The following is a 22,307-nucleotide window of genomic DNA, read 5'->3' as shown; positions in this document are numbered from 1 at the left end:
CATACTTCCTTTCAGTCATAGATGAGTAAGAAAAATAATAATAATAATAATGACAACAATGATTAGAATTCAAGGTTACTAACAGAGATGGTAACCTCATTTGGGACACAGAAGGCTCATTGAACTTGTCATGCCCAAGCTTGCCCTGCGAAGCTGCAAAAAAAGCCAAGACCACAGCAAGCAGGACGCAACAATGCACAACTGGTTAACACCATGAACAGCTCAACGAAGAAGAGTTGTACATTGGAAGCAGATGGCTCGAACAACTCACCTCCCCAAGGCTCCTTCCCTCCAGGGCAAGTGCTTGAAAGTCTTGATTTAATTCATCCGATGAATGCACCTGGAGATGACGAAAGACAAGAAATGCAGGCTCATCTCAGATGGCGACTGTCATCGACATTATAAAATGATATACTGGTGATCTAAAGCCACACAAGGGAATAGGTAACATGGCATTCTACCTCAGGGCAACAAAACAAGACGAGACGAAACCTTCCATTCTGAAACCAGATGACAGCTTTGGCAATGCAAAGCATAAGGTCGGACTTAGAAGCAGTGAGGAGTCGGTTTACCATTAGACATTAAAGGGAAGGGGGGGAGGGGGAGACGAAGAAGAAGAAGAAAAAAGAAAAAAAATCAATGTCCAAGATTCCAAAAAACGATAAGGTGTACATGTACAATTAAAATCTTTTTACATCAATTATATATATATATATATATATATATAAAAAAAATATATTATATATATATATATATATATATATATATATATATATATATATATATATATATATATATATATATATATATATATATACTTATTGGAACAAACACTGGCATGGTTTAGACAACTGAGAATACCTCGTTTGTCGAACTTTTTGAATGTCTGACATACCAATTTGATATCCTCAATAAAACATCCCACAATTATGAGGAAGGTGATTACATTCATAATTCTAAAAAAAAGTCAAAACATGCCATCAACATGAGAGGTTTCACAAATCGAAGTGTTCTCCATAAAAACTGTTGGTTTACATACACCTGCTGACACTGGCAACCTTTGTTTGGGATAAAAATGGTGATATTGCCTTTCTTTTGGGGGGGGGGGGGGGAATTTGGTTACTTTCAAACCAAGCCTGTGTTTTGATTATTTACCCTCCCACCACGTAATGCGCACTCACATGCACACCCTCCCCACAACCCCCCCCCCCCCCAAACTCGTAGCTCAAGTCATCGAGTTTCTTGCAATCAATCAAACTGATCATTGGAACCCTGTCAGATGAAAAACAGACATTCCCACTGTGTTGTGGATCAGACGATGGAGAACAACTTCGTTCGAAGCTTTCTCACTCAGCGCACCGAATGGTGGTATGATGAAGTGAGCTTTGTGGAAGCTCTCACCAAAATAAATAAAACCAGGCACAACAAATCCCACACATCACAAATATGCATTGTTCACAATAGGAATGGGTAGGATAAGTGACAAATATAATAAGGTTCACAAAAAGCTTAGTTTGAAGTAAATCAGATCATTTTTGACTTTATTAGTTATGAGCGGAAAACGATTTTGATCTTTTGGTGACCTTCACGTTGACCTTTGATCCAATTGGACCCAAAAGTTAATGGGGTCGTCCAAGGTTCATTGCCCACCTGTGGATTAAATTTGATAGTGTTTGCTAAAGCCGTTTTGCCGTAAAGTTGCAAACAGACAGACAGACAAACAAACAAACAAACAAACAGACAAACGGACAAACAAACCAGACGATTGCAATATCCCGCTCCCTCCCTCCGGGGGGGGGGGGGATAATAAATCCAATTGCATTAAATGAGGCAATTATCTCTGTTTGTATAATTGTACATCTGAAAATCTTTGGAGAAAAACCATGGTTGGCCGGATCTCCACCAAATTTTGCAGAAGTGCTGGTAGTACCCAGAGTAACCCAGAGTTCCACCTTGTAAAGAGGGGGGGTGAGGGAGGGGAGAGGACTTGCCAATGCTCACAAAGGGAGGGGGTGCTTCTATTTAATAAAATGCAAATACGTTGTGGTAAAACCAAATTTGAAGGTAAGCTTGCACTTATTTATCAGCCATTAATAACTACAAAGGCATGAAGCCTAAAAGAGAAATAAATGAGTGATTTCAGTGACAAGAGAAGATTATAATCATTGTTCAAATCCTCCATTTAAAATCATTAGATGGGAATCAACATAAACTACCTTGACATTATTTTTAACAATCTGATAACGTTTACTTTTAATCGCATTTTTATATTGATGCATTCTGTATGTATATAACATTTACATTCCAATGATTATCTTGTATATTGACACAACTAGCAAATACAACCAGTTGCTCCTTTGACGGGAAAATTGAGGGGGAGGAGGAAGAAAGAGAGGTCGGAGAGAGGGGTCGGAGAGAGGGAGAGAGGGGTCGGAGAGAGGGAGAGAGGGGTCGGAGGGGTCGGGGAGAGAGGGGTCGGAGGGGTCGGGGAGAGAGAGAGAGAGGTCGGGGAGAGAGAGAGAGAGAGAGGTCGGGGAGAGAGAGAGAGAGAGAGAGAGGTCGGGGAGAGAGGGAGAGAGGGGTCGGAGGGGTCGGGGAGAGAGGGGTCGGAGGGGTCGGGAGAGAGAGAGAGAGGTCGGGAGAGAGAGAGAGAGGTCGGGGAGAGAGAGAGAGAGGTCGGGAGAGAGAGAGAGAGAGGTCGGGGAGAGAGAGAGAGAGGTCGGGAGAGAGAGAGAGAGAGGTCGGGGAGAGAGAGAGAGAGAGGTCGGGGAGAGAGAGGGAGAGGTCGGGGAGAGAGGGAGAGGTCGGGGAGAGAGAGAGAGAGAGGTCGGGAGAGAGAGGGAGAGGTCGGGGAGAGAGGGAGAGGTCGGGGAGAGAGAGAGAGGGTCGGGAGAGAGGGAGAGGTCGGGGAGAGAGAGAGAGGTCGGGGAGAGAGGGAGAGGTCGGGGAGAGAGGGAGAGGTCGGGAGAGAGAGGGGTCGGGGAGAGAGAGAGAGGTCGGGGAGAGAGAGAGGTCGGGGAGAGAGAGAGGGTCGGGAGAGAGAGAGGTCGGGAGAGAGAGAGGTCGGGAGAGAGAGAGGGGTCGGGGAGAGAGAGAGGTCGGGGAGAGAGAGAGGTCGGGGAGGAGAGAGGTCGGGAGGAGAGAGGTCGGGAGGAGAGAGGTCGGGAGGAGAGAGGTCGGGGAGGAGAGAGGTCGGGAGGAGAGAGGTCGGGAGGAGAGAGGTCGGGAGGAGAGAGGTCGGGGAGAGAGAGGTCGGGAGGAGAGAGGTCGGGGAGGAGAGAGGTCGGGGAGGAGAGAGGTCGGAGAGAGGTCGGAGAGAGAGGTCGGAGAGAGGTCGGAGAGAGGTCGGAGAGAGGTCGGAGAGAGGTCGGAGAGAGGTCGGAGAGAGGTCGGAGAGAGGTCGGAGAGAGGTCGGAGAGAGGTCGGAGAGAGGTCGGAGAGAGGTCGGAGAGAGGTCGGAGAGAGGTCGGAGAGAGGTCGGAGAGAGGTCAAAGAGAGGGAGAGAGGTCAAAGAGAGGGAGAGAGGTCAAAGAGAGGGAGAGAGGTCAAAGAGAGGGAGAGAGGTCAAAGAGAGGTCGGAGAGAGGTCAAAGAGAGGGAGAGAGGTCGGAGAGAGGGAGAGAGGTCGGAGAGAGGGAGAGAGGTCGGAGAGAGGGAGAGGGGTCGGAGAGAGGGAGAGAGGTCGGAGAGAGAGAGAGAGAGAGGTCGGAGAGAGAGGTCGGAGAGAGGTCGGAGAGAGGTCGGAGAGAGGTCGGAGAGAGGTCGGAGAGAGGTCGGAGAGAGGTCGGAGAGAGGTCGGAGAGAGGTCGGAGAGAGGTCGGAGAGAGGTCGGAGAGAGGTCGGAGAGAGGTCGGAGAGAGGTCGGAGAGAGGTCGGAGAGAGGTCGGAGAGAGGTCGGAGAGAGGTCGGAGAGAGGTCGGAGAGAGGTCGGAGAGAGGTCGGAGAGAGGTCGGACAGGTCGGAGAGAGGTCGGAGAGAGGTCGGAGAGAGGTCGGAGAGAGGTCGGAGAGAGGTCGGAGAGAGGTCGGAGAGAGGTCGGAGAGAGGGAGAGAGGTCGGAGAGAGGGAGAGAGGTCGGAGAGAGGGAGAGAGGTCGGAGAGAGGGAGAGGGGTCGGAGAGAGAGAGGGACACTGACATTTATTATTACAGACGTAGGGGTTCCCCGATACAAGGCCTGTGACTCTTCACTGGAGATATTTTTCTCCTTATCAACACAACATGTTCTGTCGTTTCGCCATGCCTCATCTTCATTACCTCCTCCTGTTCTACTGAAGGCCCCTCTGCCCCAGGACTCGCCGTGCAGCTCGCCCAAGAAGCTGGATCATGTGCAAGTCACACAGCATTGCACTCAGCTCACTTTTCTTCAACCTTCATTGCCAGGGCTGGCATCTTCCATCAGGGTCAAGACCGCGGAATGTCCTGGTGCCACGACTGACACATCACCATGGTCCGCCTCGCAGGACACACACACACACACACACACACACACACACACACACACACACACACACACACACACACAGAGACACGCGCACACAGACAGAGACACGCGCACACAGACAGAGACAGAGACACACGCGCACACAGACAGAGACAGAGGCACACGCGCACACAGACAGAGACAGAGACACACGCGCACACAGACAGAGACAGAGACACACGCGCACACAGAGAGAGACAGAGACACACGCGCACACAGACAGAGACAGAGACACACGCGCACACAGACAGAGACAGAGACACACGCACAACCAGACAGAGACACACGCACAACCAGACAGAGACACACGCACGACCGGACAGAGGCACACGCACAACCAGACAGGGGCACACGCACAACCAGACAGAGACACACGCACACACAGACAGAGACACACACACACACACACAGAGACACACACACACACAGACGCACACACAGACACACACACACACACACACACACACACACACACACACACACACACACACACACACACACACACACAGCTACATGCATCGACAATCACTGCTCACTTTCACTCATTTGTTCCTCTTTTGGCCCACCTCAAGAACAAACTTCAACATTCTCTTCAATCTCTGTCTTCCCTCCAGATCTTCAAGCCAACTGTTCAACACTATCTCAAAGCATCCCCAATTAAAACCAAAACCATGATGTTTTCTACCCTCATTAAACCACCCCATGCCCAACCCCCAAATTAAGGTTCTGCATCCACATTGTCCTGCCATTGCGTTCTCTCCTACCCCTCATCATTAATCAAATCCCCTGATGTCTGTCTCTGTCCATTTTCTCCCTCGGCCCTGCTGTTAGCATTTCCTACTGTTCCTTTTATGTTGCGTCCTAATCAGTTCTGCGTTCTCGCTCTTCCACGAGCAGACTGTATGCAAAAAAATTAATGAAGTTCTAATTTTTAGGCTCAAACATAACCACCATCTTTTGAAATACAGCAATCCCTGGCCAACCGCAGTTTCCATGTATGCACGGTTTCCACTTTGTATACTAAAGCAGGGGGTAGCCGGCATTGTCAGGCAGCACCGGGTCCCGCTTCCCACCCCACCCCTTCCCCTTTCTCCTCCCACCCCACTCCTTGAGGGACAAATTATTCAATATGGCTGAACTCGTGATGCTATAGATGTTTGACGTCGCTATGTCATGAATCTGGTGTGTGTTCAGTTACCAAGTTTCTTGTAGGGCACTTGCCAAGTTGCTTAAGCACTCAAGTAAGCACTCCATTAGGAACTGTTGATAAGTAACGGCGAGCTTGGCAAGTGCTGGCTTGCTGCTTGGTTACTGAACACACCACTGGACATCTCAACAGCATATAGTACATACAAAACACCAACAAAAGGACTTTTTTTTTGATTAGAGACTTTAAATATTAATCATGACTATTTTTCTTGCAATGAAAACGTACCTTGTTCAGATCCACACATCCACCCAGACACGAACTCAGCTTTATTGTACACCGCTTCTTCCCATTTCCATATCTAAGTGATGCATGACGTAATCACCGGGAACCGAAAGAAGGGAGTACTCAGTTTGTTACTCCGTTTGTTTGTTTGTTTGTTTATTTGTTTTTGGGTCGCCGAAATAGGTGACCCTTATTGTCAGTAATTCTGTCTGTTTGTTTGGATGTTTGTTCGTTTGTCATCAGCATAATTGGTAGTAAACATGGGTGGATTTTGACCAAACTCGGGTGGTAGGAATATCTTATGACCTCGTGCTTTGGAAATTGTGATTGTTGCTAGGGACGCTTTGGTTCCCGAAAAACAACCGAAAAACCTTCAAAATCGGTACCGCTCACGCGAAATCAATTCCGAGAGCCATTATTCCACGTAGGGTTATGAAATTTGGCACGAATGATCTACAGGTGACGCTCTATCAAATTTATTCCGGTTTTTGTGATATATGGAATACTTTACCCGCAGCGCCCCCTATAATTAGGGTATGCGCCAAAATTGAAGGCCCCCTAGCGACCAGGTGAGTGAATCGATACAAATGAAACTTTGCAGGTTCATGGTACTCAATGAGTACTACAACTTTGCCTCAGGACATATTGACTGATTTCACTTAGGTCAGGGGTCAAAGGTCAATTAGTGCAAAATCGATCATATGCGAGAGCTGGATGTGCCTTCGCGCCAAATGCTACTCCTCCTAGGTTTATGGTCGGATGGTCATGAAAATTCACACTAATCGTCTGGAATACATTGTGCAAAAATGATCGAGCCGGATTTTTCAATTTAGATCTTTGTTCACCCACAGCACCCCCTCGAACTTTGGGGATTTCGGATTTCAAACCGCATTTTCGGTACTTTTCATTCAAATGGATACCGAGTAGTCATCAGTAGATGGAACTGGATGAGATTTGATATGCATAATCTTAAGGTGATTCCCTATCTGCTATATGACATCCATTTTGCTCTATATCTTATAGTTTCCATGCTCAGCCACCCATCGCCGCCAATCGGCTTGTCTTGTTTGTTTATCTGGGTGATATCTCAGCCATCCTTTAAGATATGAAGCTGAAATTTGGGGACAAAAGTGAAGATGTGGCAAAAAAGTTATTTTTTAATAAATCAATTCATTGATTAATTTCTTGATTTATTAATTACTTATTTATTTATTTTATTTCTCTCCTGGCAATATCTCAGGCATATTTTGAGCAAGAACGCTGATATTTGGGCATGACAGTGACCAAGTGATTTGGCTATAATGATATTTTTGATTTATTGATTAATCAATTAATCGATTAGTTATTCGTTTTTCGATTAATTACTTAATTTTCAAAAAAGTTACGGATTCGGATGAAACAGTGGTGGTTTAGGTATGCTATTCGGCTAATGATTGATAAATTAGTTATTTAAAGATTCTTATTTATTTATTTATTTTAATTATGCAATTAATCAATTATTGTATACCACTCCCTCCCAATTCTGACTCCATGTGCTGCAAGGTGGCATCGCCAGGTGCCTAAGGCGCCCCGGTGATGTCGTGCGCTGGAGGATTTCTTATTTTTTTATGTGGCACGGGGACGGTGTACTTTAAATTTACCGAGGGTTGTATATTAGACTAGGCCAGTGGTTCTCAACCAGGGGGTCGTGAGATTGTTTTCAGGGGTCGCGGGAAGGTTGTCAAAACAAATAAACAAACAAATATATTGTTACGAATTTGGGAATTAGATTGCAAACAACATTCAGGTTCCTTTAGTCAGCTTTGTCGATAAGTGCTTGTTCCCTAGATAGCTCACCTTCCATTGTTTAAATGTTCAGAAATCGATTAGATGCGCTGCAGATCAATTTAATAGTTAAGGAACGAAACAATGGAGACGTCCTTCCCCCCTCTTCTGCGAAGAGGAAGAAGAATCCTGCCGTCCCGTGACTCATGATTTCAACAACTCCCTCCCACCCGTGGTTGAGCGGGGGGATGGATCACGAGGGCATGAGTCACGCCGGGCGTGGGGGAGGGGGGGCGGGAGAAGGATAAGAGGAGATCTTTTCTTTTGTTCGTGAGGGGAGTTGAGTAGAAAGCTTTTTGCTTCGGCAGAGAGTAGTCGTTCAGCAGACCTTCGGGTCCTGCTTGGCTTGCGTTAGGGTTGAGGCCTTCGGAAGCTTTTTGCTTCGGCTGGCTCAGTGAGCTTCGGCTGAGGCCTGGCTCGAGAGGAGGCTTTTTGCTTTGATGGTTCCGTGAGCTTCGGCTTCTGCTTGGCTTGGGAGAGCTTTTTGATTCAAGCTGCCCTGTTTGGAAGAAAGTTAAGCCGGTCGCTCGGCTCGAGCTGCGAGTGGTGGCTTCTTCTTCTTGGTTCGTGGAGCTCTTTGTTCTCCATTTTGGTTCAAGGCTTGGTGCGACTCATCGACCTCTTCTTGAAGGCGGTTCCTCGGGGAAGCGACACATCGACAGGAAGGATCGGCGCCTCGTCTCACCAGCACGTGTTGAGAAATGTGGGAGGATTCGCGGGAGCTTGGGAAGGATCGCGGCTCACGGCGATTAGATCCAGCAGACTCTCGCTGGAGCACGGGTCCGAACAACTTGAAGACCACACGAGGTGGAGAGGTTCGAGATAGGTTCTGAGTTTCAGCTCACCTGTCCTCCGAGCTGGAGCTCGTTATTAAAGGCCTATGCCACCATTTCTGGGGTGTGTGTGCGTACGTGTGTTCGTGGGTCCGTTTAATAAGTAGGAACTGCTGTTAAGTGCAAGTGACTGTACATAATAAGTAGACGGTTGTAGTTCTTTTGTTGTGCTTTTGTTGCTTGTATAATTGCAAACGTGTTTTGCCTTGTTTAATTGCATACGTGCTTTATTATAATAAATGTCCTTGTGTAAATGTAAACCTGTTCGTTGCGTCCATTAATAAATGTCCTTGTGTAAATGTAAACCTGTTCGTTGCGTCCATTCCCTCATTGAACTGCCCCATCTTGCACTCGGAATATAGTTGGTTTTTAAATAGCCGGTAAAGTGATAGGGTCCAACGGCACTGCGCGATAATACCCCGCTCGGTTATCCCAAAAGGAAGCAAGCTGCTTAAGCGGCTCGTTTCCAAGCTGTCCCGTTGAGGTACAATCTCTCGGTAACCTACCCGCGCGAATAATTAGGTAAATCGAAGATTTGGCGATCGGACCCTGTAGCGCGCGGGTAGAGTGCGGACAAGGGTGTGGTGTGGTTAAAAACACACCCGTGGCTGGTTTCTGGCATTGTTCCAGAAAGTCACGACTGGATTGTCCGTTTGGTGGGCGAAGCGGCCGCTATTGGCTAGACGCGGTCGCTCGCACGACGACGGGTGGGAAATCTACAACAATATAATGAAGAAATTCATAAATATTTTTTGAAAATGATTTTTCAATTAAATCTCCCATACCAATGTTATAATGTAGTTATTATGAAACAGATTTGAGAGAGAGAGAGAGAGAGAGAGAGAGAGAGAGAGAGAGAGAGAGAGAGAGAGAGAGAGAGAGAGAGAGCCAGAGACAGAGACAGAGAGAGACAGAGAGAGAGACAGAGAGAGAGACAGAGAGAGAGACAGAGAGAGAGACAGAGAGAGAGACAGAGAGAGAGACAGAGAGAGAGACAGAGAGAGACAGAGAGAGACAGAGACAGAGACAGAGACAGAGACAGAGACAGAGACAGAGACAGAGACAGAGACAGAGACAGAGACAGAGACAGAGACAGAGACAGAGACAGAGACAGAGACAGAGACAGAGACAGAGACAGAGACAGAGACAGAGACAGAGACAGAGACAGAGACAGAGACAGAGACAGAGACAGAGACAGAGACAGAGACAGAGACAGAGACAGAGACAGAGACAGAGACAGAGAGAGAGAGAGAGAGACACAGAGACAGAGACACAGAGACAGAGAGAGCACAGAGGTGGTTGCTGAAAGTCAATGTTAGCGCGAGCTAACTACTGCAAGGTGGCTGAATATGGATCGGTGGCTTCTCAAAAAACGTCTGTCAGCTCAAGATGCAGACCAAGACGACACATGTGAAGGTGGGCCAACTGTTACAAGTTCAACTGAAAAACGTAAGGCACCGGCGGCAGATTTGGCCTCCAACAAGCGTCGGAAATATCAGACTGACTTTCTGCAGTACGGATTCACATGCCAAGACAAAAATGAAGTGAAATATCCAATGTGTTCTGTGTTCAGAAGTGCTTGCTCATGAAAGCTTGAAACCAGTGAAATTGAAGAGACATTTACAAACCAAACACCCATCCTACATTGACAAACCATTAGATTTTTTTCGTCGTAAGGAGGGAGAACTACAGAGCCAAAAGACGACTGTACGTGAACACTCTACAATCTCTGTCAAAGCCCTGTTGGCTTCATATGAAGTGGCATACCTGGTTGCTCAATCCAAAAAGCCCCATACTATTGCAGAGAGCCTGATCAGCCCAGCAGCGATTGCAATGACCAGAGCTACGCATGGTGAAAAAATAGCTAGCACACTTGAGACTATTCCACTGTCTAATGACACAATGGCGAGGCGCATTGGTGAAATGGCCAACGACATTAAAGAGCAGCTCATTGACCGAGTGAAGTAAAGTGGAAGATTTTTCCCTCCAAATTGACGAAACAACCGATGTTTCAGTGATGCACAGTTACGAGGGGAAAATGTACGAGGATATGTTTTCCTCGACACTTGAAGGAACTTGCACTGGTCGTGACATTTTTAACAAACTGGACAGTAAAATGCACGAGGAGGGGCTAAGTTGGGAAAATTGCATCTCTGTGTACAGATGGAGCTGGCACCATGCAGGGGACAAGAAGGGGACTGAAAGCTAAAGTTTTGGAAGTGGTGCCGCATGTCAAATTTACTCATTGCATTATTCACAGAGAGGCCCTCGCCAGCAAGAACCTCGAGCCACAACTCCGCAATGTTCTCCAAACAGCAATTAAAGCAACAGACCACCTGACCGACCCCACATGGGTTACTGGCCTTGCATATCTGGCAGGCATATTTGATAAACTGAACAGTCTAAACTTGTCTCTCCAAGGCCCAAACACCAATGTCCTCTCGCTTTCTGACAAGGTTACAGCGTTTACTAAGAAGCTTGAGCGGTGGTCAGCGCGAGTCAAAGAAAGCAGTGTGGAAATGTTCCCTGAGCTCGAGGACTTCATGGACAAATTTGACATAAGCATCCAAACAATAAAAGGACTTATTGCTACTCACCTCAGAAGCCTGCTTGGACACTTCAATAGGTACTTCCCAAAAGACGACACGCCAGAGAGAAACGACTGGATACGCCAACCTTTCATCACCTCATCTGCCCGACACCTGTCATCGGAGCTTGAGGATGCGCTCTTGGACCTCTCCTCTGACCGCACATTAAAGACCACTTTTGCCTCATCCACACTGGAGGAATTCTGCCTGTCAGTGGCCGCAGAATACCCAGGACTATTGGTTCATGAAAAAATGTTTTCACGGAAAAAATAAGAGACCACTATATTCGTTATTGCTGTCTGTCTGCCTGTCTGTCTGTCTGTCTGTCTGCCTGTCTGTCTGTCTGCCTGTCTGTCTGTCTGCCTGTCTGTCTGCCTGTCTGTCTGCCTGTCTGTCTGTCTGCCTGTCTGTCTGTCTGTCTGTCTGTCTGTCTGTCTGTCTGTCTGTCTGTCTGTCTGTCTTTCCCGAGCATAGCTCCGTGGGTTTTGATCCGATCCTGACAAAATTTTGGTGGGAGGTTTATATGATGATCTGGTTGCGTTTTCCTGAAAATGGGCGTGGTGCACCCATTATGGACGGAGCCACGCCCAAAAAACATGTTTTTAGGGGGGAGCCGATTTCATTTTGCATCTTCTCCTTGGTGGTTTGTCAAATCTGACGGGTTTCGGTATTTGGTTAGCCCAATGTCACCTGCATAGCCCCACGGAGCTCGATTTTTCATTTTGGTCCCAAGGTCAAGGCCACAAGGTCACGAACTTAGAAAATGGCGAATTGTGTTTTTAGGGGGTAGCCAATTTCAATTTGCATCTTCTCCTCGGGGGTTTGCCGAATCTGGCAGGGGTTTTGGTAGTTGGTTAGCCCAATGGCACCTGCACAGCCCCACGGAGCTCGATTTTTCATTTTCGTCCCAAGGTCAAGGTCACGAACTTAGAAAATTTCGAATTTTTACATAAAAATCATACGACCACCCAAACTTTGAGAGCTCGGATGACAATATTTTTTATGCATAATGTTGAGGTCATTCCCCACTTAAAGTCTTGAAACCATTTTGCTCCATCTCGAACACCTTGCCCATGGCGCCCCCTTCAAGTTTGTTTTTACGCTGATTTCATCAAAGTATGGATAATCTGATGAGTGAGAAATGCCATATAGCCTATATGACGTTATATTGTTCCTGGAATTTTCCAGAGGAAGTTTTGCACCAAAGGTCATAATCCTTGACCTTTGACCTCTAAAAGTCACAAAGGTCAAATTTTCAAAGTTGTGGGAATCTAACCGGGTTTTCGACGTTCTTCGACGAACTAACTCCAATTAGCTATAGCACAAATCCTGTTTCCTTATTTTAATGTCCACAACATTGTTTTGTGACCTTTAAAGGTTATGCAAAGGTCAAATTTTGAAAGTTGTTGAACGAAACCGGGTTTTCGACATTTTGCAGTTAATAACCTGTCACCCGTACCACATCATGTTGATCATTTTTATAACTTGGTCAAAAATTATAACATTGTCTCATCCTTGACTTCTGAAACAATCGACATCGTCAAATACCGCTCGTGAACCATCGTCATCTTCAGACTTGTCAAAGGCTGCAATTGATATACTTATGCCATTTGGATCTACATACCTTTGTGAGAAAACCTTTTCCTCGTTGACATTTATCAAGAACAAATCCAGATCACGGCTCATTAGAGTTGAGGATGATCTTCGTGCTGCAATCTATAGCTTAAAACCAAGAATACAGCTGCTTTGTTCAAAGAAACAGGCCCAGCCATCCTACTAATATGAGTAAGTGAATACTATCTGACAATACAAGCTTGTGCCTTTACAGATGTAATTGTTAAAAAAAGCATTATTGTATTCAATTATTGTGAGTCAGTAGTATCTGAATTATTGTGTTCAATTACTGTGTCAGTATCATCTGAATTAGTGTTCAATTATTGTGAGTCAGTATTATCTGAATTATTGTGTTCAATTATTGTGAGTCAGTATTATCTGAATTATTGTGTTCAATTATTGTGAGTCAGTATTATCTGAATTATTGTGTTCAATCTGAAAAAAATGAAACTGAAAACCCATTGAGAATCGTTGTTCTAAAGGGCTGAAAGCTGTTTTGCAGGCCCAGCTATACGAGAATGAATGATAATAGCCTATTGCCATCAGCTTGTAAAGCAGTCCTGTTGCCTCCTTCACAATGAGTTGTGTTGTAGGATCTTGAATAAAATTTAAAACTGTACTTGAAGCCAAATTGATTTAGTTTTTGTTTTGTTGTTTTGTTTTTTTTTGTATATTTTTGGTCAGTAATGCAAGGTTTGTGTAAGTCTGGTAGCTGTCATGCGTGATAGTAACCTCTGTCTGCAGCAGAGGGTCACTCAATCTTCCAGTCTGTGTCCCATGCATAAATAGGCTACATACCGCTCTTTGCAATTACAGAAGCCTTTTTTTATGAATGTGGCTGGCTGTTTTTACTGTGTTATACATCAGTGTAAATAATTAGTGATGCCAGTTTAGTTTTAACAGCTGGCAGTACCTAAGCATTGACCAATGTGCTCCATGACATCACTGCAGTGTGTTTCAAGTGTGAGTCGGGAGAGGGGTCGCGAACCCCAACTTAAATTTTGGGGGGGGGGGGTGCGGCACTAAAAGGTTGAGAACCACTGGACTAGGCGACACTGAGACACCTCACATGAAACTGCCATGTTTGCATATTTCACTCTTCTTCTTCTTCTTCTTCACCCTCTCATAGTAATCAGCAAATAAACTTTCTATCCTCCATCATATTGTTACAGTTGTGCGGGTAGATGGAATAATTTAATGGGGAATTTAGTAATGTCTAGAGTTGCTTGGTCCGTGGACGTGTAGGAGGAATCTCGATGTGATTTAAGTTGGGAACCTGTGAGCTTAAATGTTACGTGTCACCACACGAGGGGGTGGTGTCATGTTAATTAGCTTGGGTTTAAGAATAAGCTTCCCCAGTATGTAACTGCCCCTCTCACTTTTCCCAATGTCCTTATAACCAAAACCATGAGGAGGAACCAGCAGGCGTGCTGAGCAGGCAGAAACCTCACCTTCCCAGGTTTCGTGCGAGCAGGCCACACCCTGGAGGTGGAGGATATTGGCATGATCGAGAGGAAGGTTGGTTGCGCATTGTGGGAAGCTTCCTACAACATTGGACGAGAGATCGGCAGAACACAAACACACGAGGCCAGTGTGGGGAACGTACGAGGTCAGTGTGAGGAACGCATGAGGCAGAGTTGATTTGGAAGAGAATCAGAGGCGAGAGTTCAGGGCTTGCGCATTTTTGGAGAGTCATGATCAGAGTGGAGGCACGAGGTGCATTTTTCTAAAGAGGAGGTGGGAGTACAGGGCGAGCGCACGCACAAATCAAGACACTGGCCTTTGGCTCTTGGTCAAGTTGTGAGAAACGGACCCCGAGCCTCGTGTCTGTCATAAGCAGCTGCACTGGGGCTCTGAGCCTTAGTGTTGAGTGCCGCTTGCAGATTGCCTGGCATATGTTTGTCCTGCTATGAGAGAAGTGACGGTGCCATTTGCGTGTATATGCACGCACTGGTGGAAACGCCTCAATTCCAAGTCTCAAAAAGACCAGCTCTGGGCCAAGCTGAGTCCAAGAATAGTTGAAAAGAAGGGCATTTCATTTTATTGATGTTTCCCCGTTGTCTGTATTTGAGTCTATGTGAGAGGTGCATCGACTGTAGGACATATTTATTTCATATTATTATCATTACCTTTCAAATTATCGTCCATTGTAAATATTTGCTTTATTTTCATGAAATGTGTTCATTTTGAAGAAACTGCATTCGTGTATTTGTAGTGGGGTTGGAGGATAAACCCTGTGCAGCTGTTTCAATCCCTGTGCTCCTCCGCCCTCCACCCTCCGCCAAATGCCCTTAGAGCACGTGTTAAAATCTCCAAGGATCAACGTGTCAGCCTCCTATTAATAAGAAACCGCTTGGCCGTCCCGGGGGGCTGGTGGTGTTAACCACCCGTCGCCACAAATTGAGTCAGGGGGATAACCTGGGCCGGCCACTCCTACGACAATATCATTTTTCCTTGAGTTTTAGGATGTTATTTTTTTTTTAAAGGCTACAATTAATAGTGCATTCCTGCTATTGTGGACATTGCTGTGTGATGACATCACGTGTCGGGACGTCTTGTCTCGCAGACAACACGTCACTGTCTCTCAGACAGAAAGTAACTGCGTTTGACGTCCCACAAATGTTTTTTTTTTAAATGAAATATCACCATTTTCTTTCCTCGGGAAAATATGAGAATGAATGTACCTTCATTGGGCCGTGTATTGTTGCGGGCCAGGGTCTGGCGGAGAGAACGACCACAAGGTGGGTAAAACAAAGTCGATTCCCACCAGACTCCCCGGAATTGTAGGCCGTTGCCCACAGATAATTCCGTGGCACGGCGGATCGCTTAACCGACCGTGGACACCAATACCTCAACCACGTGGCATAGGGTCCTCCTGTCTAGAATCAAGTTAACTAATTAACCACACGGTTTCGATGACCGGGGAACCACGCCCTCGGTATACCTTGCCTGAACCGGATCACTCGACCAACTACTGACTACCTTTCCGGATCGGATGCAGTCGAGCGGCACTGCCCAGGACGTACCGATTCGAAGGAACGGATTATCGGGAATAAAGACCCAGCTAAACTCAGATCCGAACCATGCTGGACCAATGGAGGAAAAGACAAAGATGAGCTGGGAACATTTCTACAATGATTTATTTACACTAAAGCGGGGAAAAGCATGTGGCACAGGAAAAAGGTTTATTGGGTGTGTGACGCAGGGGAAGATGAGAGAGGTGTGGTGCGACAATTATGCAAGCAACTTATAAAAGCAGACAGTGCAGACTTGACGCGAGATTAATACAAGCAACAATCACAACAATAAAGATCGTAAACAGGCTTATCTTACGGACAGGCGCTGCGCACTCAGACAAAATAAACCCAATGGAAGGAAAAAGGTCTTCTGCAGCCAGGGTGGGAGGGAGTTGAGATCACAGTTTAGGGTACCTGAGCGTTCTGGGGAAAGGGATGCTTCGTGGTGCGGCACCTGACAAAGGTCGTGAGGCTCGGTCCACAGCCGCACGCGTGGAGATCGCGTCCATCAAGAAGCTTGAGTGGAGAGAACGGAGTCCGAGGTGAGAAATGGAGCAGTCGACAGGACCAGGCAAGAGACCCGGTCGAGGTCGGGTGTGCGTGGACCAGCAGTTGTGCCGTCGAGGCGGGACGTGGTCAGAGCCAAGCAGCGGAACACCTTCACGATCACCCCGTCAATAACAACTGCAACCTTCCAATCCTTCTCCCACTCCAACGAATTCCTTTTCATCCCATGCAACACTACTCTGAGGATTGCTTCGCATTTTATAGATCACGGAGCTAGGGGGTGGAGCCATGGCGAAGCCAACGTCAACGTTCATCCTGATTGGACCGGGCCTTCATGCGGTCCACCTTCCTGGGTGGAGTCTCGCCAGAGTCCGGCAAGGCCCACCCACACCACGTGTCTGGGTTTGGGTTTGGGAAAGTGGAAGCCGAGATGGAACTGCCACAGCGAACGTCAGGATTCTGACTCAGAAAACGAGTCTCTGGGTAGGCGCTCGTCACGCTGTGGTAAGGGAGGCGAGGGTGCGAGGCAAGCGAGATGAAGTTGCCGTGGTTCAAATAAATGGGGAAATAAAATAAAAGGGGAAAAATGATTTATAATCCTCACTAAAAGCCCATCGCAACGCACCCCCGTGTTTTCCCACTACACACAAGGAAGGGATCTATCTGCACGCATACTAATGGAATAACTGACTTGGGACACCTGTATGTTGTATGCATACGGTTCCGAGAACCGTAACAGTATATTAGCTGCCACGATTGCTGCAGACAAAACATGCATTACCTCGTCTGAGTTGTAATCAAAATGTAACTATTTTTCCCTCAAAGCAGTATCTTCATCTAATGATAGAAGATTTGTTGTTCAGTCTTCAAATGTACATGAGGCCTCTAAAACAATCTGAGCTACGTGGAGTGAAAAATATGGAGGCAATTTCTGGATGGCTGTAGGGTGTGGCCTGTAGAGTGGGTGGCGTTTATGACCCACAGACAGACAGACAGACAGACAGACCCACAGACATGGACTCAGCTTTATACGTTAGATTTTACCAACCACATGACATTAAGTTTGATGTATCTGTAGTTCAGTGTGGCATCAATCACTTCGTATTCTAATGTATTCCTCCACTCAGTTTCCCATCACCCATTATTGCTCTCCAAGTGTTTTTATATGCCGCACGACCGAGTGTAAAAGTGTATTGCATGCCAAACAACCATAATCCAGAAAAAAAATGGAAAAAGCTCGAAATATATGGATGGAAGACCAAGCCCAGAAAAGTGCCTTTAAGTTCTGATATTATTTGTGAGAAGGCCAACTGCTGTGTAAGCACCTTGTGGAAAGTTTGTGGGAGGGAAGTGTTGAAGACAGAGTTTCAAGCCAGTAAGGCATGGTTTGAGAACTATAAAAAAGTTACTGCCTGCACTACGTAAAACTTGCAGGGAAATCAGCCTTAGCAGATCACCAGGCCGCTGCGCTGTATCCCAACGAATTGAAGAAGTTGATCGAGTTGAAGGGTTACCTTAGTTGAAGGGAGAAGTGTGCTCCAGGATTCAAGGCAGTGAAGGATAGGATGACCATTCTCCTTTGCAGTAATGCCTCTGGAGACTGCTTCATCAAGCCGATGCTCCTCTACCGATTCTCTAACCCCCCCCCCCCATGCTTTGAAGGGTAAGAACAATAAATACCTCCCTGTAATTTGGAGGTCTAACTGCAAGGCGTGGATCACTTCTATAAATCTTTATGTACTGGTTTAACAACTGCTTTGTGCATGAGGAAGAGCGGTACCTTGCCCCTCCTCCCCCCCCCCACACACCAAAAAAATATGGTCTTCAAGGTGCTACTCATCCTCGACAATGCACCTGGCCACCCTGAGGGACCCCCATTAACCCATCCCAATGTTGAAGTGATATTCCTCCCTCCAAACACAACACCACTCCATCAGCCCATGGACCAGGGTGTCATAGCTATGTTCAAGAGTTATTACCTCCACCACCAAAAGTGGAAGGAGGCTATGTTTTCACCCCTGTCTGTTTAGGTGCAGGATATCTCAAAGAGTTGTGGACGGATTAGGACAAAACTTGGTGGACACATTGGGTGTGTGATAAGGAAGAATTGATTCAATTTTGGTGAAGATCTGAATCTGGATCCGATAATTTTTTAAGTGCTTCTTCACCATTGAGAGATTGGGCTAAACTAATATCGAGCATGATATCTCATAAAGTTGGAGATGGATTTAGATGAAACATGCAGGACAGGATGGGTGTGTGACAAGGATTGATCGATTCGATTTTGGTGAAGATCCTAATCTGGACCCGGATGCGAGATTCATAAAAATTTTAAAGCGATTCACCACCATTGAGAGAAAGGGCCAAAAAAACGATATGTAGCATGATAGTTAGCATCACCAAAGTAGAGGGCATTGTATTTGGGTCTGTTTGTTACTTGGGAAAAAAAAAATGTTTTGTTTGTTTGTCCGTACAGAGCTTTCGTGTTTTTCTCCGCAACCGCTTGTCAGATTGACAAAATTTTCACCATACACCCATCCTGTCTGGCAGAAACATGACAAAAACGGTCGATATAGGAAAGACGATTCAGGTAGAATGTTTTAATGGTAATCTATCAGCCGCACATCAGGGGCCACACTTTAGGCCACCAGTGGCTCGCAGGCCGTGCAATGAAGAACAGTGGCTTAATCAATCGACGTAAAACTTCACAATTATGATCTAGTAGTGATGGGAAGATGTTTTAAATTTCAACGTGATCAGACACATGGTCTGGTAGCCAGAATTATTTAAATATTTTTATCTGGGTTCTTTTTTATATTTATTTTATTTTTCTTCAATAAGGCTCACTTGGCTGTGTCTGGATGGGTTTTTGGATGGAGGAGTAGCAGCTGAAATGCAAATCCGATCCAGGTTCCTCCTGATGACTTCATCTTTGCTCGTTTGGGTTCCTTCTGATGACTCCGATCCAGGACTGTACCCATTTGGCCTTCCATTTGATTTGAATTGAATTTATTTTCATCTCATTCTAAATTCAATTGAATAATAATAAACGTCATGGGTCAGGGTCAGGTGTCCAATCAAAGTGGGGTTGCATCAAAGCAGGACGCCTTGGTACCCGGTCATCACTGTCAGCAGTTATAAAGTGGCAGTTCTAGTTATGTCTCATTAATTAACACACCAGTACATAAACACCACCTAAAATATACCACACTACACAAACACCACACAAAGCAAGTCCTGGTGAGGGTCTGCAATCTCTGATTGCTCTTTTTCGTGTTCAAAAATGTATTGGGCCCGATATGTTCTCGTGAATCAGGCATTGCATGGAGGAGGTATGCGCTCTACCGAGTGCCCGTCTCGTGACACTTGTCGCACTTTCAGCCGCAGCTTGGATGCCATTGGAAAAGGACAAGACAGTAACAGCAACAGTAACAGGAGTGGAGGGTTGGAAGAGCTACACCACCACTGACTGCATCAGCATCACTGATGATTCCATGGATAAGGTTAAGCCATCAACTCTGAATGCTTGCTGGGGTAAACTTTGGAGGAAAGCAGGGAATGATTTTAAAGGCTTCCCTTCAATCAATGTTGAGACGAAGCACATCGTGCAGATTGCACAAGAATTGCGAGGGGACGAGTTGACGGACATGCAACCTAATGACATTGAGGAGCTGCTCGAGTCACATGTGGAGGAGTTGACCAAGGATAACCTTGAGGAGCTGGTACGGTCATCAGTGCCAATGAGAACGAGGATGAGGATGAGGATGAGGATGAGGATGAGGTGGAAAAAAGTCAGGATGACTCTTGGCACATGCTGCTTCAAATCGAGTTGACTATTTTAAGGAAATTTATCGATTTATGGAGTGCAGCCTCATTTTCAAACGAGGGTTAGAGGAGTTAATGAGGCTGCACAAGGAAGGGTGCAGGGATTGCCAAATAAATAAAATAAATAAATTAAAAAGCCAGCCCTCCATCCATCCTTGGTTTTGAAAAAAAAAAAAAAAAAAAAAAATTGTCCACCAATGCTGCAGCTACTTCCGTCACCGACACTCAACCCTCCACCAAGGACCTTCCAGCAGCCAATATGTCACTGCTTCACCCACCCCATCACACTCGTCTGACATTGACGAACCTGAAGAGGTTTAGGAAGCGAGTAGGCAGAGCCCCTCTTCCTTGTAACAACCACCTCCACCTCCACATCATACTCATCTATCATCGTCACCAATGTAGTTGACGTCAACCCTCATTACTGAAGGTAAATACAGGCAGTCCGAACTTTATGTATGCTCAACATATGTAAACTCGACTTTATGTAAATGCCCATTAAAATTAATAAATAACAAGAAGCAAATACTTCGATATCGCGCGGCTGGGGGCAGTAAAAGGTTAAGAATGATGAAACAATTTTGCAGTTCTAAAATTTAAATGTAGACACGGTGAATTAGCATGCATGATGGAAAGAGTTGTGACGTTGGACAAATTTCTATTTATAGCCCTCAAATCAAAGGGACGTACGAGGCCATAAGAGTGACAGAAGATGTGACAGAAGACACAGGACAGAATAGCCAATTATATAACAGCGCGATGTCACCGCGCTGTAATAACCACTTATCACCAAAAAAGAGAGGAAGAAATCACCTCCACAAGACGTTTTCAAAACAATGAAGAATGAGAGTTACAACGCTGCGCTTCAACAACTAACGGAACAGGAAGATTATCATTTCCTGCTCATAAAATCAACTTTCGGCATCACACAGAAAACGATTCAGCACAAAAAAAACGTTGCTCTTCCACATTAACCCCGCCTACAATTCACCCGGCAATCGCCGCCCACAATACACCCAACAATAAGTGTGACAGAAGACACAGGACAGAATAGCCAATTGTATAACAGCGTGATGTCACCATGCTGTAATGACAATAATAATAATAAATTGAATAAATACAGATAAAATCCCACAAAAAGGATGGGAAGATGCTGAGGGAGTTCTGGAAAGGCTTAATGTTCACAATGCCGTCAAGAACATTGCAGCATCCTGGGCAGAGGTAAAGACGATGAACATGAATGGTGTCTGGAAGAAACTCTGTCCTCAATTAATTCATGACTTAAAAGGCTTTATCGAAACCGTGGAGTATGTGGCTCAAAAAGTCATCGACTTGGAACATCAAGTGCACCTGGTGGTCAAGGTCTATGCTATTGAGATGTTACTTGAGAGCCATGCGGAGGAGCTCTCGAATGATGACCTCTGGAGTTGGAGGCTCAGAAGGGTGTCGAGGAGGAGAGCTTGGATGAAGCAGCCCTGGATGCTCTTGAAGGGATGGACCTGAACGCTGAACAAGTGAAGTCACCAGCGTCAGTCGAATCATCCAAGATGGTCTCTCATGCTACAAAATAATTTATGATGAGAAGCAGGAGGCAGCTGTTCAGTCCACCCTTGACCTCTTCATTAAGGTTTTCGTAAACCTTCCAGTCTCCAACTCCTGAGCCTTCAACCTCTACTACTCTAACTCCTTCTCAATCATCAACCTGCAAGTCCCCATCACGTGAGCAAGTCAACACGAGGTACAGTACCATAAAATATATATTATGAATGTTAACCACAGCCGCGGAACCTAACCCCCTATTTTCCAAAGGCCTTTATTCTTACCGATCACGGTTTTGCCAACCAAGGGGATTTTCAGTAACCTAACCCCTGCAGTTGGCGAGGGATTGTTGTACATCGTTCAATCCAATTTTCCAACTTGTGGGAAACATTTTCCAGTTCCTGGTGAATGATTTAATGAATTGCATTAGTGATTCTCGCCATAAGCTTATGCAAAGAATGTGGCTTTTATGAGTAAAACAGTTAAAACATGGCCCCATAGAAAGTATCCAAATGGGAATAGGTAAGGGGAATGAAGGCCAAACAATTGGTCCACGTCTACCGATGCACTTCTTTGGGAAGACACAGTTCAAGAACTGTCGCATATTCAAAGCATTGTGGCAAGAAGCACAATGTTGTTGGAAGAGGGT

The 22,307-nt window shown here is 45.8% G+C and overlaps 1 protein-coding gene across 3 annotated transcripts in view; it reads right to left on the bottom strand.

Moving 5' to 3' along the window:
- The window catches only part of LOC147026277 (pumilio homolog 1-like), a 364,690-nt gene that overhangs the window by 304,852 nt on the left and 37,531 nt on the right, over positions 1 to 22,307 (bottom strand). For all 3 annotated transcript variants that reach the window (XM_085881544.1, XM_085881546.1, XM_085881545.1), the window contains exon 3: positions 272 to 340. In XM_085881544.1, coding sequence (XP_085737670.1) covers positions 272 to 340 — 69 coding nt within the window. The remainder of the gene's footprint in view (positions 1 to 271; positions 341 to 22,307) is intronic.

This window comes from Eptatretus burgeri, chromosome 5, assembly GCF_056783735.1.
Source record: "Eptatretus burgeri isolate ZD-2024b chromosome 5, Ebu_testis_v1, whole genome shotgun sequence".
Taxonomy (NCBI): domain Eukaryota; kingdom Metazoa; phylum Chordata; class Myxini; order Myxiniformes; family Myxinidae; genus Eptatretus; species Eptatretus burgeri.
Note: the sequence above shows the minus strand (reverse complement) of the source record. Positions and strands in the feature narration are given on the sequence as shown.